The following is a 16,939-nucleotide window of genomic DNA, read 5'->3' on the forward strand; positions in this document are numbered from 1 at the left end:
ATTACAAATGTTAAATTGTAAAATATCCCCAAATTCAAAACCAAATATCTTGAAATTGGTGCATTATCCTGAACATATTGCATCTGGATTTCCCTAAATTGGATTCGGGATATTTTTCATTTGCTACATTTTTCTTTGAAGCATTTGTACTTTTTGTAGATAGATTACATGTTAAATTGACTTCAAAACTATCATTATCCTGATTGCATTTTCTTGGATTAAATCATTTGGTTTTTTGTAGATAGATCGACTATTTAAACTGATAATACAAGTTTTCGATTGAAAATGTTAATGCCAAAATGTTAACTTGAAAAAACATTCTAGTACCGCAACATAAAGAAAAAAGAAGACATACACACTAACATTTAAACAATTCAAAAGCAAACCATGAGCCTACTTGATATAAATACACATACATAACTTAAGCAACCAATAACTCAAGTGTACAAGGATTCCAAGCTGCTCCCAGGCATTTTTTCGGTGTCCTTGCCTTCCTTGGCTTTTGCTGCAAATTTTTTAATCTCTTTCTATGATTTGCTAGACAAAATTGCAGGTTGAACATCATAGCACAACATGCTAGAGAAAATGGTCAACCTCTTTAGATTTTTTGCATTGTCGAGCAGATATGTTCCAAACTCTGTATCATGAGAAGAACCACTGAACCCACTCAGTATGATCTCCTCAAGGTGGAGGTGAGGGAAATCAAGAAGGTTTCACCATCAATCCTTCTTTACTTACTTCCCGGATGAGGAAAACTCAAACAAGTATATTTTGGCTCATCAAAAAAACAGACATGAGGTTACGCAAGAGTGTTGAGAAATTGGTTCTGCAACTTGTAACATACCAAAAGACCAAGACTAAAGACACCAAGAGAAATTGGTTATGCAAAGAGAGAGGGTTGACAACGAGAGAGGCTCAACATCAAATTATAAAGGGAAGAATGGCGGGAAATAAGAATTAGAGGGAAGAATGGGAGGGAAGAATTGAGGGGCAACTTAGTTGCGTACTCTTGTAAACAATTGAGAAAATGTGGTGCGTGCAAGTCACGTGGGCTTTTTTAAACGGCCAAATTGTATTCCGTTTAGGTCTACTTAACAAATGGTATCAATTGTAAAAAATTAAAAGTATCTTGTATTTTTAGGTCATTATGTCTTTCTATATTTACTGTTAGTATCATGAGATAGAGAAGAAATGAAAATTAGCCTGTAATTTCTTCACATACGGAATACCGAAATAGTGTTAAAAAGTACAGGATGATTGTTGTCATAAAATCCAGCTATTGGAAGAATTTAGGACATGTTGATTATCTTAAAAAGTTTGAATTCTGATCACATATTAAATGCTTGGAAACCCCCATAATCCCATTACACACAGGCATATCGATAACCAAACTACTGAACCTATAAGAAACTTAGTCGCGACGAGCAAAAGTTCACAAAATCAACTGTCACGAACAAAAAGAACATAAGCTAGCCAATCGGTGTCCGCATGTATATATAAAGTTCATGAAGGCATGAAGCATTGCACTATTCTTCTTTAACACCTCGGACCCAAAAATTTATGAATGACCATTTCATTTATCTAACAATCAACCTTACATCCAATACAAACCACAAACCCCTTTTATCACTTTCAAAAACAAACTATACATTATTATCAAATAAACTTTGGAAAAAATAATTAAACACAAACCTAGGTCTACACTAATCTCCAGAAAACAACTTGACGCTTCTATGTCCACTCACCCGGCTCCAAGCCTGTTGTCTGGCAGTATGGTCGGATCCACTTTTGTGGAGATCCAAGTTTCTTCATTCTTCTATAAAACTAGAGGGTAAAAACATATCGTCTATGTCATTACAGTTTGTCTGTCGCTATCTGGCCACATATTGATAACGCCTTGTGTTCCTGTACTAAAATTGACGTCCTCTTCCTCTTTCATTAGGTACTTGTCTACTTGAGAAGCGGCTTCACGGCCCTCTGATATGGCCCAGACCACCAAAGATTGTCCTCGCCTGCAGTCTCCAGCCACAAATATCCCTTCAACATTTGTTGCGAAGTGACCATACTCTGCCTTGTAGTTTGACCTGTTGTCTCGCTCAAGACCTAGCCGATCTGCTATCACCTGCATATATTCAGAAAATGAGCCTGGATTGATTAATTTGGAGAGAGAATCCAAAAATAACCTACTTTTCGCAATGTCCACATATTTAATAAACAACATCTGTTCAAATAACCTAGTCAAATGGCACTCTCTAACGTAATTAAACAACATGGTTGTTTGCAAAATCGGATGTTTCAATCAGCATTATTAGCACAGATGGCGTATTCTAAGTGATGCAACACTTCTATCATAACTAAGCAATTAAATACCAAGCACTTAAAATAGAATCCGACCTGTCAGTATCCCAAATTTGTACGTGCAAAAATGAAATTGTATTTCCCCACTAGCTCAGTACTCAGGTCAGAGGGTGAGACTGGTGAGACTGGCAAGACTGTTTAACTAACTCTTTCCAAGTCAATTCTTTATTAACAAATTTACCAGGACCAACAGCACAGCCAAATATTTTTTAATCTTTTCTTTCTATTTTTTTTAAATATTTTCTTTCCCACGCTCAATTGACCAATATATAGAGACAACTGTGTTCTTACCGACTCAGGACCAAGGAACCCCATTGCTAAGAAGACGAGGTCAGCCTCTATCATCTCTACTGAGCCCTCAACTTCTTTAAACTGAAACTTTCCGGTAGCATCCTTCTCCCAATGAACGCGCACCAGCTCAAGTCCTTTTAAGTTTCCATTTTCATCCCCAACAAAGCGCTTAGTCAAAACCTCGTAAGATCTTGGATCTTTGCCAAATTTGGTTTCTGCTTCTTGGTGTCCATAATCCACGCGGAATATGCGAGGCCACTACAATTATAAGACAAGTTACAAGGGGGTGTCAGCACCAGTAACGTACTGTACAGGAAATAATGCTCACGTAACGGACATGTTTTAGGAAGTATAGACAATAGACAATAAGTTTCCTTCTTTATTTTACATCTTCTAATTTTGTATTCTATATATTTTGCACAAGCAATAGGTAAAAATATTACTAACAGAACTAGAAAGCTAAACACAAATTTAAAAGTAGGACCTGTGGCCAGGGATTTCCTGGAGCTCTGGTTCGAGGTGGCTCAGGGAGAAGTTCAAGGTTGACGATGCTGGAACAGCCATGGCGGATTGAAGTAGCTATACAATCGGTACCCGTGTCTCCTCCTCCAATAACCACTACTTTCTTCCCTTTGGCTGATGTATAATTCCCATCCTCGAGATTGCTGTCAAGCAAGCTTTTCGTGTTTGCATGAAGAAACTCCATTGCAAAGTGGACTCCTGCCAACTCTCGCCCGGGAACTGGAAGATCCCTGTACCAATATTGAGCGGATAGTATTTGTTATATAATCATGGTCCATTACTCTACCAATAAAATATTTTGCTCAGTACGAACCAAAACTTGTGGCTAATGCTAATTAATGTTGATATCTACAAATATAGTTGCGTCTTCCATTACCTTGGTTTTGTAGCTCCCAGAGCCAAAACAATGGCATCATTTTCAGCACGAAGCCAGTCTAGCGAGTACAATGGATCTCTGCCAACATTAGCATTTACAACGAAATTGATACCTTCCTTGGCCATAAGGTTGACCCTTCTTTGAACTATATCCACTTTGTCAGCCTTCATGTTGGGCACTCCATACATCATCAACCCACCAATTCGATCAGCACGCTCAAAAACCGTAACCAAATGACCCATTTTATTTAGCTGGTCAGCAGCAGCCAAGCCAGCTGGTCCGCTACCCACAACGGCAACCCTCTTCCTGCATTAAGACAGAGTAATTTGGACATTATACAAAGTACAGTCTTCATTTACCAAGTTAGGAATAATTTTTTAACGAAATGAGAAGTGAAGATTATCCATTCAACTTTCTCTTTTAATAGTACCCAAAAACTAAGAAGCTTACCCAGTTCTTCTAACCGGAGGTCTTGGCACCATCCACCCTTCCTCAAAGGCCTTATCTATAATAGTGCACTCTATGCTTTTAATAGATACAGGATTCTCAATTATCCCAAGTACGCAAGAACCTTCACAAGGAGCAGGGCATACACGGCCCGTAAACTCCGGGAAATTATTCGTCTGCAGAAGACGATCTAATGCTTCACGCCACCTGTTTTGATATACCAACTCATTGAATTCTGGAATCTTGTTTCCTAGAGGACACCCAGAGTTATCCTGATTGGATACAAAAGCAGAAAGACAGCAAAAACAATCTCATTAACATCTCTGTGCCATATGAACATTTAAATTAAAAGGTAAAACAAAACATTGGAACCACAGAATTCGCAGGATAATGTAAAAGTATTACCTGATGACAAAAAGGCGTTCCACAATCCATGCAACGGGCTGACTGAGTTTTTAAAAGTGGACCTGGTTTAGGACTCTCCATCACCTCTTCCCAATCAGTAATTCGAGCAGTAGGATCTCTATAGGATATGCTCTCACGCTCATATGCGACAAAGCCCCGATGCTTGACAGCATCAGGAACACGAGTAGGCCTCTTCATATGTTGTGCATTATCCACCTCCTGCAAATTGCAATTACTGTTGTTAGACACTGAACAAAATTATAAACCAGGCAAGAAATTCCTTTTATGTTTTTTTTTAAGCATGAATATATTTTATTGACAATCACAAAAACCATACAAAAGTGGTAGGGACACACTACAAGTTGCACAGCTAGCCCTTTCTGAACAGCAAATCCTTGTTTTTTGGTTTTTTTGCGCGTGGGGTGGGTGGACTAATACAGTAGCAGGAAAATAAAATACTTATAAGTAGAGGTTTAAGTAGGAGTCAGTAGATTTGATCTTCTTGGTCCATGCCTGAGTGTCAGTGGGCACAGTAGTGTGGACAGGACGACGTTTAGCAAAGTGGTGCAGAACAAGACGGAAGGAGGCCTTTGGTATACTGATGAGGAAGAGGATGGAGCACAGGAGGAAGGACACTACTGTAAGGGGTGCAGGGAGGGACATAGTAGGGGGTAGGTGTTTTCATATATTTATAATCAAGTTTATGTGGGAAATTTGGAGTGCATATGGGATTAAGATTTACGCTCTTACTAATGTCTTAAGGTTGAAATTCTTTTTGGTTATATCAATAAACAGTTTATCTATCAAAAGAAAATTTAAGTTTAGAAATCAAGATATCCAGCGGCTGACATTTTCTGGCTGTTCCCATTGACAGCTTCAATTTTACCCGTATAATAAAAAAACTGGGACAGGGGATTGAACTGGTTACAAAATAAAGTTCTATTCCAAAGAAAAAAATATATATATACAAATACACACACACACACACACACACACACGTGACCAAAACTGAGCTTCAAAAATAACTGTGTAAAACCATAAGTTTGCAAGAAAAAACTAATTAAAATAGAGAAAATGATAGCCACCTGGATTATTCCAAATATAGAAGTTATATCAACAAACATGACATGTAAAGGTGACATTAGATGTAAAAGGATAAACTACCAGAAACTCGGTTCTATAAGCATGACAACAAAAACTTTTAAAAGCATTCAGAAATAACAAAAAGTAATTTTATGGAATACCAGAAAGGAAAGGAAAAATACCTCATTTACTTTCTCATTCAGTGCTGCAGCAGCCAATTTCTTAAGCTCTTCAAAAGCATCCTTCTCCACCAACTCTGCCTCATCTTGATCCTCGGCTTCACTGATAGCTTGCGCCTCAGCTTTGGTAGCTTTTTCCATCTTCATATTCTGGAGAACCCGTTTATAATCCCTTGGGAATACTTTAATAAACTTGGGCAGAAGATTCTCAAAGTCAGCCAGGACTTCTCTGGCTAATGCACTTTTGGTGTGACGTTGATGTTGTTGTATCATCATCATCAGTATCCTGATATCTTCTTCCTCCTCAACTTTATCAAGATCTACCAACTCAGAATTGCATCGAGATCGAAACTTTCCATCCATGTCAAGAACATATGCTATTCCACCACTCATACCTGCAGCAAAATTTCTCCCTGTTTCCCCAAGTATAACAACTGTTCCACCAGTCATGTACTCGCATCCATGATCACCAATACCCTCTACCACAGCCCTAGCCCCTGAATTACGGACACAGAATCTCTCTGCTGCCATTCCATTGAAATATGCTTCACCACTAGTTGCTCCATAAAGAGCCACATTACCGATGACAATATTCTCTTTTGGATCAAACTGACTACTTCTTGGAGGGTAGACTACAATTTTACCACCAGATAATCCTTTTCCAACATAATCATTGCTGTCACCTTCAAGCTCAAGCATGATGCCAGGGCAGAGGAAGGCCCCAAGGCTCTGACCAGCACTTCCATTAAGCTTGACATGGATCGTATCAGCAGGAAGCCCAGCCAAGTGATAGCGCTTGGTCACTTCATGGCTGAGCATGGTTCCAACAGCACGGTTTATGTTCCTAATTGGCATCTCAACATATACAGGCAAACCTTTTTCTAAAGCAGCAACTGATAAAGATATCAGTTTTTGGTCTAGAGCCATATCCAAACCGTGATCCTGTTTCTCGGTGCAATACTGAGCAGCTTCTGGTCGGATTTCGGCAGCAGGTTTTAGTAACAATGACAAATCAATATTTTCCAGCTTTTCATTGTTATTTACCACTTCTTGATCAACTTCCAACATTTCCGAATGACCAACCATCTCATTGATATTTCGGAATCCCAACTTCGACATAATCTCACGAACCTCCTCAGCTAGCATGAAGAAGAAATTAATAACATGTTCTGGTTCTCCAGCAAACTTCTCGCGTAGAACAGGATCTTGGGTTGCTATGCCAACTGGGCAGGTGTTCTTGTGGCACTTCCTCATCATAATGCAACCGAGGGTAATAAGAGGAGCTGTACTAAATCCAAATTCTTCTGCACCAAGGAGTGCGGCAATAGCAACATCTCTTCCTGTTTTTAGCTGTCCGTCTGTCTGAAGAACAGTACGACCACGGAGATCGTTCGCAACAAGGGTTTGGTGGGTCTCAGCCAAACCAAGCTCCCATGGAAGCCCAGCATTCTTGATACCAGTCCAACGGGAAGCTCCCGTGCCCCCATCATGACCAGCGATCAATACATGATCAGCATGACCCTTAACAACCCCACTAGCAATTACTCCAACTCCAGCTTCAGATACCAACTTCACACTAACTCGAGCCCCTGGATTGGCATTCTAGGAAATACAACAAGCTAAGTGAGAAATTATTAAATAGTGAACTAAAAACCCAGCTATTCAGTTCTAGCCTACCCTCCAAAGACATGGAAAAACAAAACAAATGCTGATGAACTAGGACTAAGCAAAAGCATAACATATAACACTTACCTTGAGATCATGAATTAGTTGAGCAAGATCTTCAATGGAATAGATATCATGATGAGGAGGGGGGCTGATGAGCCCCACACCAGCAGTTGAGTTCCTAGTGATTGCAATATCTCCAATTACTTTATGACCAGGAAGTTCACCTCCTTCACCTGGTTTGGCTCCCTGTATTAAAAAGACAGCCATACCTTAGACCAGAAAAAAGGCACAACGAAAAGCAAAAAATTCGTTTATATCCTCACCAAATGTCAAAGGATGTATCAGTTAAAGATGCAAAGACACCCAAAGGTGTTTTGCAGTCTCAGCAACATCTGCCCATGAACATAAATCCATAAACAAAAGGAACTTGCATTCCAATAGGAATACAGGGGCTGAATAGGGAAGTATTATCTCCAACTAAACAAAATGACCTTAAACATTTAAAAGTTAACCCCAAGAATTTACCTGAGCCATTTTTATTTGCAGTTCATCAGCATTTGTAAGGTAATAGCTTGAAACTCCAAATCTCCCACTTGCAACCTGCTTGATTGCACTCCTCTTTGGATTCATCGAGCCATTTTGAAGAGGCTCCATGCGAGATGGGTTCTCACCTCCCTCACCTTGAGAAATGATCACAAAAAGGAATAAATATAAATACAAGAGAATGATATTTGCTGGTTCAACTTTAGTAAACAACATATTATCTAGACACAAAACTGGTCAAAATTATAGAGGAAAAAGGAAGGAGAGAGCAACCGAGCAAGGGAGGGAGAGGAAAGGAGAAAGACACAATTGAATAAGCAAATTAAAAGAAACAAAACCTGAAAACTTGAACCAATACCTATGAGAAAAAAAATGAAATGATAGAGATAACATTCACAAACAAAATAGAAGATAACATCGGATCGAGTAAGTACCAGTATTTGATTTTCCGCCAATTTTATTCATGGCAGTAGCCAAAGTTGTGTGTGCCTCTAACGAAATAGATCCATAACTCATTGCCCCAGTGCAAAACCGTTTCACAATCTCACTAGCAGGTTCCACTTCGTCTAGAGGAACTTTTACAACTGCTTCTTTGAACTTGAGCATCCCACGTAAATTACAGGTCTTATTCAGCTCTTGAATGCGCTTGGAGTATTCTTTATATGCATCCACACTGTTTGCTCTGGCAGCCTCTTGAAGCTTTGCTATAGCAAGTGGGTCATTAAGATGAATCTCACCACCTTTTCGCCAGTGATAATCTCCAGGGTTGGGCAGTGCCACAGCTTCTGCACTTCCAGGAGGTAAAACTCGGCTAGGAAATGCAAGTTCATGAAGACGAAGTGCATCCCTGGCAAGCATTTCAAATGTTGCACCCTGAACTCTGCTCGGAGTTCCATTGAAACACTTCTGGATCACCTCAGATGAGAGACCCAGAGCTTCAAATATCTGAGCGCCCTTGTAAGAAGCCAAGGTTGAAATTCCCATTTTGGCAAGAACCTTCATCATTCCATAATTGCTTGCTTTGAAGTATTTCTTCACCAGTTCCTCCTTCGAATGGAACTCACCATTTGATCTAGGTGGGATCTTCCCATCAATCTGCAATCTCCAAATGGCTTCTATGGCCAGATACGGGCATATAGCATCAGCACCAAAGCCAACAAGAGTACAAAAATGGTGCACTTCACGTGGTTCAGCAGATTCAACTATCAAGCCAACACGAGTTCTCTCAAGATTTGAGACCAGATGATGATGGACAGCGCCAACAGCCAGGAGTGAGCTTACAGCAACCCGCTTTGCTGAAAAAGCTACACAAGAGCAAAGATAACTCAGGAGTAGAGCCACATTCTATAAATATGCATAAAACACATACATTCACAAGTAGATTACACTTATGCACAGACAGAATTATTGAATATGTCAAGATTATCGACCTAAGAAGCAATAGTATGAAATCCTCAAGCACATATAAAAAAAAGGATGGGGTTCTCTAGTTCAAACCACAGTAAACCCAATGCATAACATGACTGAAATACCGACGTTTTGTGATACTTTAGATTGTCGGTCTCCTGACATTCCAGGTAGACTTCACAAAGCATTTTGTTTAACTATTGAAACTAAGGAAAAGAATGCCTATGGTATTTTAGAAAGCAAGAATGTATTCTCAAAGTTCCAGAATGATTACCTCTGTCAGAAAGCACCAATGTGGTGTAACCCTCCTTAATCGCTCTACGTGCTTCAACACATATTCTATCCAGTGTCTCCTCCAATCCCTTCCTACCCCGACTTTTAGAATAAGTAATGTCCAGAACTTTACTGCGCCAACCTCTGTAGTTCATCTTTTTAATAGCCTCCACTTGTTTAATGGACAGTAGAGGCCCTTTAAGTGAGAGGCGATGACACTGTGCTTCAGTGGTTTCGGAAAGATCGCCTTCTGGACCAATCATACATTCCATGGAGGTGACTATTTTCTCCCTGATTGGATCGATAGGTGGGTTTGTGACCTGAGCAAACATCTGTTTGAAATATTCAAAAGTGAGTTTCTCCCGATTTGACATCACGGCCAATGGAGCATCATTTCCCATTGATCCAAGAGCCTCAGAACCATCTTTTGCCATGGGTAGCAATAGCATTTCCAGGGCTTCAATAGTGTAACTAGAAATCAACAGAATAAGCAGTTGTTAGTATTTCCATATATGGAACGAGAATAAACAACACGACAACATTATGAGAACATGTCCATATAGCTTACCCAAAGGCCTTCAGCGGAGATAACAGACCATGCATTCCCATCATCTCCATGTTATCATCACGAATAGATGCCTAGAAGAAGAAATGCATAGAATCATACACAAGACTAAACAAATAAAACTTAGCAAGTACTGGAGAGGTAGGGGGAAGGGTGAAACAATTTGTTGGACTTACAGATATTGCTCCAAAAATGGTGGGTACGACCTTTTCAGAATCACGGACGGATTCTGTAATGTCCTTTAGTTCTATCTTCTGCCTTTTGAGCCATTCTCCATATGGTCTAGCTAAAGAATATTGCTTCTTCAAGGCGTCATCATCTACAACAATATGCTTCTCAAAATCAACCAAAAGCATCATGCCAGGGTTAAGTCTCCCTTTTCTAGCGATATCTTCAGGTGGAATATCTACAACACCAACTTCACTAGCCATGATAACTCGTCCAGCACGTGTAATGTAAAATCGTCCAGGCCGCAACCCATTGCGGTCCAACGTAGCTCCCAGATAGCGGCCGTCGGTGACTGAAACATTTCTCAACAAATGTAAGCAAGAAACAAATAAGTAAAGTAGAAAACTCGGAAATCCCATGTTATATGAAGATTTACATGATATAAGAGCCGGTCCATCCCATGGTTCCATAAGAGCTGAGAAATATTCATATAAAGCCTTCCGATCAGGGTCAATATTCTTGTCATTTTGCCATGCTTCGGGGATCATCATCATGATAGCCTCGGGAAGACTTCTTCCAGCTCGAACAAGAAGTTCAAGAACCCCATCAAAAGCTCCTACAATATTAAAATAATTCATCGTAAACAAACACATGGATTTGTGATTGTTTATCTATCTTCAATTGCTCATGCCAAGGAAAACAGGATTCGTCATCTTTGCTTTGTCACTACCTTACAACCAGACATGTATATTCAACATTTAGAAAAATATGTCCACGTACTATTATGCAGAGAACATCAGAACACTACTAATGGTCCGTTTGATGTGAATAGCAGAGCTGTGCAATCATACCAGGGACGTGGGATTACAAACCTGAATCAGATGAGCTAGCATCCACAATGGGTAGAAGCTTCTTCATCTCACTCTTCGAAAGACCAAGCTCCTTGCACCTCAACAAACCCTCACGTGCTTTCATCCTGAGAGGAAAAAAAATACAATGCGCATAAATATTCCACGCCTACCCAGTGCTTCAGAAAAAGCAGGGTAAATAAACCGAGACTTCCTTTGCTCACACCTCGCACATATGTCATGAACATTTTAGGAGGTAGGCTAAATATATTACTTAAAAGCAGTATATGAAACAATCAGCCGTGATTGATGGGGAACCTAGAACATAAACTAAAGGACCCGTTACAAAAACAGTTTCCATTCAGAGCGGTTATGTGGAACAAATCAACAAACACCTGAACATTTGAATCTTCCAGGCTTGCCTTTTTTGCTTTTAATAGTTAGAACTTTGTTCCCTAAACCCCTCTTAAATCAATTTTTTTCCCAGTGAAGCTGGGAAATCTAACCTAAGACCTTTTGCCGACCTCCCAAGGTTTGACAAGAAATAACATGTGCACAGAAAAATAGACAAATCATTAACTAATTTTTCTTCTTTTTTTAACTCACCAACTAATCAGACGGCCTTAACCTACTCCATAATTCATAAAAGGTCCAAACAAGATAAAGAACACAATCAATGATAATGACTTTGTATTTTTGAGGCAGAACCCATCAATTATTCAAAAGACTAAAACTGGATGTTGGATTCAACAGATGTTTTTTCTTTTTTTTATCGGTAAAGAAGTTCAAGAAATATAATAAAAAGCCCACATGATACTCCAGAATCTTTGGATTCAACAGAAGTTTGTGCAAAGAAATGCTCCAGCACAAGATTACGACAGGAACTTACCAGTTCACATTGCCACGAAGCGTGTTAATCTCCCCATTGTGGCCCATGACACGCATAGGTTGAGCTCGATCCCAACTAGGAAAAGTGTTGGTTGAGAAGCGTGAGTGAATCTGAAATTAGTTAAACAAGCAAAAAAAATTCAATCAGACTCCATCCATTTGCTCATGATCAAGAATAACTAGGCAAAAACATGATGTTTTCCACATTTAAGCAGTCCAAAAAAACGAAGCTTTTGCAGTATCAATACAAAAGCACCATGAGAACCCTAATCTACCTTGACCAAACTCACTTCCCCTTTCCACCTCCAAAATGGAAGCCTCTTCAAGAATTGGCCATAGGGAGGAGCACTGCATCAAGTTTCTGCAACATGGTTTACTCCATATTAAGGTTTTTTGCCAACTCACCCAAGGCATCCAAATCCAGCATCCAAATTGAAATAGGAATAAAGAGTGTAGAACTTAAGAAACATTTAAGCTTTTATGCCTCGTAACTCTTTCATAACCTTAGATACATCTGTTACCGTTGAGTTCCCCATGATGCACGCTCATGAACCACGGAGTTCGCGGATAAACAGGTAATGAAAATGGAGAATATATTTACCAGGGCCATGTAGCTAGTAAACCTTTCATTTCCAAGATCTGCATGGTAGTAGTCCTTCAACTGGTCTGGTTTTAGTTGACCCTTGTAGACAATAGTCCTGTTAACCAAATGATAACACAAACCACATAAATTCCTTGGTCCAGGGGAAAACTAAAGAAAGAAAGAAAGAAAGAAAGAAAAGGAAACAAAGTGGTTGTATACCCAAACCAAAGAAATAAGCAGTGGACAAACCTCGAGGAGAGAGAACATATATAGAAATCCTTCACTCCACCGTGTTGGAGGTTTAAAGCATCTCGGATAGCCACCATTGAAAACCTTCTCAATATGTACATCTGTGAAATCATACAAGATACGGTGAAAAATTGGCTAAGAGAGAGTGAAGTTACTAAGTCCATGAAGACAATCACCCAGGTCACCTATTAACTGAACATAAAAATATGCACCCTCTTGATTTTTGCATGGAAATTTCTTGTTTTGAAGAGGAAAAAATTGTAAAAGCAATATCTCTACCCTTCATGCATGGATCCATTCGGAACCCTACCAATTTTTCCTTTGGTTAGAGACTAAAAAAATGGCATTAAACAAATCTATGGTGGGATGAATCTCTTGAGTCTTGACCCGCATTCAGAAAGTAAAATTCGACCCAATATATGACTAGCCTTTCCGAGCAACATTCCAAATGATAGTCCATTATCATAAAGATATGTGTTTATCTTGTAGTAGAATGAAAATAAAAAAGTTTTATACAAGATTTGGTGGATTGTCATTGCCGCATGGCCCGCATACATGCTGACACAGGTACCTCACCCCTTTGGAAAACCCAGTGGCGAATAACAAATCACCCTCACACAGATTTTCATATATACAAATGTTGTATGAAGTCACTAGGTCGGGATTACTCCAGCCAGACACTGAGAGTGATAAACTAAATCGTAAATACGAAGCCCAGGAAGACAGATGATTATGTTAAAGAAAATATATTTGGAATTACCAATATATGTTCGCAACTATACACAAATCAAATTGAATACAAGAGAAATGAAGCTACCTGTTGCTCAAAATCAGCTTTAGAAGTAGAACTCCGTGTGAGGAACACTTGTTCGACAGCAGGTTCTGTTTGCAATGCAGATTTGCCCAACCCAGTATTGTCAGTTGGTACAGAACGCCAACCAAGAACAACATGCCCCAATGACTTCGCAACCTTTACAAGGATGAATGATATGAACAGATTATAATTTATTAGCAATATAAACAAACAAACAAAAAAATACACAATACAAGAAACAAATTTATATCACTAAGGTTAACAAAAATGCAGAGAAATCAGGTAACAGATAATTGATTAAAACTTTACAGTATGCACTTACATACATTAAGAAGCAGATTACTACCAAAACTCATATTAGAAATAGCTCATAATAGAATCGAAGGAATTACCTTTGCAAAAATTCTTTTGCTTTCTTCCCTGCGACTCTCAGATGTTGGCAAAAAGAACATGCCCACAGCATACTCCCCTGCTGATGGCAGTTGAAACCCAACATCCGGAGCAACCTGAATTAAGGTAAGATAAATTTTAGTAACTTCCGACCAATTTTACCAAGAGTAAATTTTTTTTTTTACTATAAATTTATAAAAAAAAAAATGATTAAAACATGCCTCGGTAAAGAATCCATGAGGAAGAGCAACAAGAATGCCAGCCCCATCACCAGTGTTCGTTTCGCAACCACAAGCACCTCTATGTGACATTCTTATTAACATCTCCAATGCATCAGTTATCTGCAAACCAATCCCATTTTTCACAATATAAAAGCAAGACAATCCAAAACAAATACTTTCAAAAAAAAATTAAGATACATACAGTTTTCCGACTACTATCACCAGACAATTCAGCAACAAATCCAACTCCACAAGAATCCTTATCAAAAGAAGGATCATACAACCCAAGCGGCTTCTCCGGCACTTGAGAAAACCCACCATTATTCATCGACCTCGCTACAACTCTAAGCTTCGGCCTACATCCAGGTCCATCTGATCTCCATAACTGTAACCTTTCATTACAACCCAGAGAAGAAGACCGTAACCTAGTACCATAAAACTTTCTCTGCTGCGCCTTAACAGAACAACAACGAGATTGTCTCAAAACAATACCACTCCGTTGATGATTTGTTGAGTTTAGAAAAACCGAACCAGGTATAGCAGCAGCAGCCATAATGAATAAATCTTTTTCGTTAACGATTTTTATTAGTTTTTTTTTATTGATCTAATAATAATCTTTTTTAGATAATTTCAATAATGAGTCCTCCTCAAACAAACATAAACAGATCTCAAACGTACAAATGAAAACTTAACAGTTTTATAGAGAGAGAGAGAAGTCTGTTTCCACAGAGAGTTTGAACAGAAGAGGTTCTGGTGAGAGAGAAATAGAGAAATGAGAGTTCTGGCTTCAAACCACCCAACCGACAAAGAATCCAGCCACTGGCAGTCTGTTCCGCAACTCTCTCCTTTTTTTCAGTTTTTCTCTCACTATTTATTAACCTTCGTAGGTAGTGTGTGTTTGGTAATGATGGTAAAATATAGAAAATGAAAAAAAGAAAAGGTCCTTTTTTTTTAGCCCATAATATGCGTGGGGACCAAAAAACCAGCTACCCAGCCTACTTACCCCTACTGTATCTTGAACTCTTCACTGTGGGTCCTACAATTTTTTTAACGTTTTCCCAACTTGACAACTGCATATCTATGCCTTTCTCTTTCGATGCCGCGTGTGTTTGTCATTCTATCCTATGCGGCTCGCTACAGCCGCTCATGTTGGGACCCATATTAATTGCTAATCTTTATCCTTAAAACTAAACGCCAAGTCTAAAATTGTGGAGATTAACGGTTTGGATTAACAGTATTTCCACGTTGGAATTAGTTAATATATATATATGGATTTATCCTTTTGTTTTTTACCATAAAACTTGTCATCTTGATGTGTAGTTTGAGCGCACGCCTTGAAAACAGTCAAAAGTGTTTAAAGGTAAAATGGTTTTGTGAGGGTTGTTGGGGAGTGTTTGACAAAGCAATGTGACGAAATGCATGACGTCAAATTGCATTTATGCGGCATTGCGGCCCATTGGAAACTTATTTATGTGGCGACAGATTAAGAATTTATTATTAACATTTTTGGGTTAATTACAGATCATAAACTGTTAATTAGCTTCATTAGTATTAGATATCTTTTTGTTTATTAAGATACCATAGTTTTACACAGACAAGCTAATTTACCATTTTCTCCAATATCTATCTAATAAAACAGAACGGTGTGGGGGGCCTTTAGGGCCCATCCAATAATTGTTATTCATTTTCAACAAAATATAACGTGGCAAAATTTAGGTATTTGAAGAGGGGTGCATCCAGTTTGCTATCTCATTCAACATCCAATTTACTTTTTGATGAGACAACACACTGATGGGTTATTTGGTCAGAGGTGCAGGGTTATAGTGACATACGGCACGGGCACACCCTAGTTATTAACAACGTAGATTAACTCTCTAGGACAAAAAAAGTAATAAAAAATCATCTCTCAAACCCACATTTTTTTTTTTTTTTATAAGCAGACCGGGTAGATTTTAAGACATGTATATCCCTGACGCGAAATTTAAAAACCTAAGTGATAAACATCGGATTTCTGTTCTTTTACAAATAAAAAGATACCGCATCAAGTCAAGTAACATGGGAGGCCTTGAACTTGCATTAATGAAAGACAATCGAATTTAATTGGACGATCAATAGACTTCAATTAATGTCATTGAACTGTCAGCCGTTTGTATAAACCTAGAGAATCATCTTCACGCAGTACCTTCTCGAATATTGTTGCTTCTCACAGTTTGTGTTCATTTTGGCCTTGAACACTTCTTGGTTCCAGATAGTGCTTTTGAGACATCTGCCTTTAAAATTCTCATAGAAGCAGCCCCACTTCGCACTAACATAGGTGATTTTTATAAAGAATATCATGCAATACTCCACTTAGATTAACATAACTTTCCAAGATATAGTAAATCATTAAAAGCTTGACTTATTCTGGGTCTTGCGGCAGATATGCACTGTCTTATATAGGAATGGGTTAAAGTATATTATTACTCTCCAGTACTAACTAAGTCACAGACATAATTCAGTTGGCCTTTTGAACCTAGATCTTGGGATCTCCAGTCAACTAGGTTGGTTTTTCTATTATGAGGACTCTTGGTTGATTATCTCAAAGACTTTAAGCCCATTCCCTTGATAATATTTCCACTTGCTCTCTTGTTAAACTTTTTGTAAGCGGATCCGCAATGTTAT

General features: G+C 38.8%; 1 protein-coding gene across 1 annotated transcript; it reads right to left on the reverse strand.

Annotated features, from left to right (window-relative positions):
* Nucleotides 1-1,557: 1,557 nt before the first annotated feature.
* Nucleotides 1,558-15,167, reverse strand: GLT1 (NADH-dependent glutamate synthase 1). The gene is made up of 22 exons (XM_086564197.1): nt 14,481-15,167; nt 14,279-14,398; nt 14,060-14,173; nt 13,671-13,823; nt 12,854-12,954; nt 12,623-12,719; nt 12,023-12,132; nt 11,158-11,261; nt 10,722-10,901; nt 10,294-10,637; nt 10,121-10,191; nt 9,554-10,023; nt 8,307-9,176; nt 7,855-8,009; nt 7,414-7,575; nt 5,665-7,263; nt 4,400-4,618; nt 3,998-4,266; nt 3,548-3,853; nt 3,134-3,401; nt 2,650-2,907; nt 1,558-2,122 (listed from the first exon to the last, which is right to left on the reverse strand). The coding sequence occupies exons 1-22, from the start codon at nt 14,829-14,831 to the stop codon at nt 1,847-1,849; spliced, it is 6,597 nt and encodes a 2,198-aa protein (XP_086420323.1). The 5' UTR covers nt 14,832-15,167; the 3' UTR covers nt 1,558-1,846.
* Nucleotides 15,168-16,939: the final 1,772 nt, after the last annotated feature.

The sequence above is a fragment of the Coptis chinensis genome, chromosome 6 (assembly GCF_015680905.1).
Source record: "Coptis chinensis isolate HL-2020 chromosome 6, ASM1568090v1, whole genome shotgun sequence".
Lineage (NCBI taxonomy): Eukaryota > Viridiplantae > Streptophyta > Magnoliopsida > Ranunculales > Ranunculaceae > Coptis > Coptis chinensis.

Coding starts and splice junctions, on each gene's coding strand:
- GLT1 (XM_086564197.1), bottom strand. CDS start 14,831: ATGGCTGCTGCTGCTATACCTGGTTCGGTTTTTCTAAACTCAACAAAT. Junction 10,902..11,157: donor TGCTAGCTCATCTGATTCAG/GTTTGTAATCCC, acceptor TTAATATTGTAG/GAGCTTTTGATGGGGTTCTT. Junction 9,177..9,553: donor ATTGGTGCTTTCTGACAGAG/GTAATCATTCTG, acceptor GCTCTTGTGTAG/CTTTTTCAGCAAAGCGGGTT.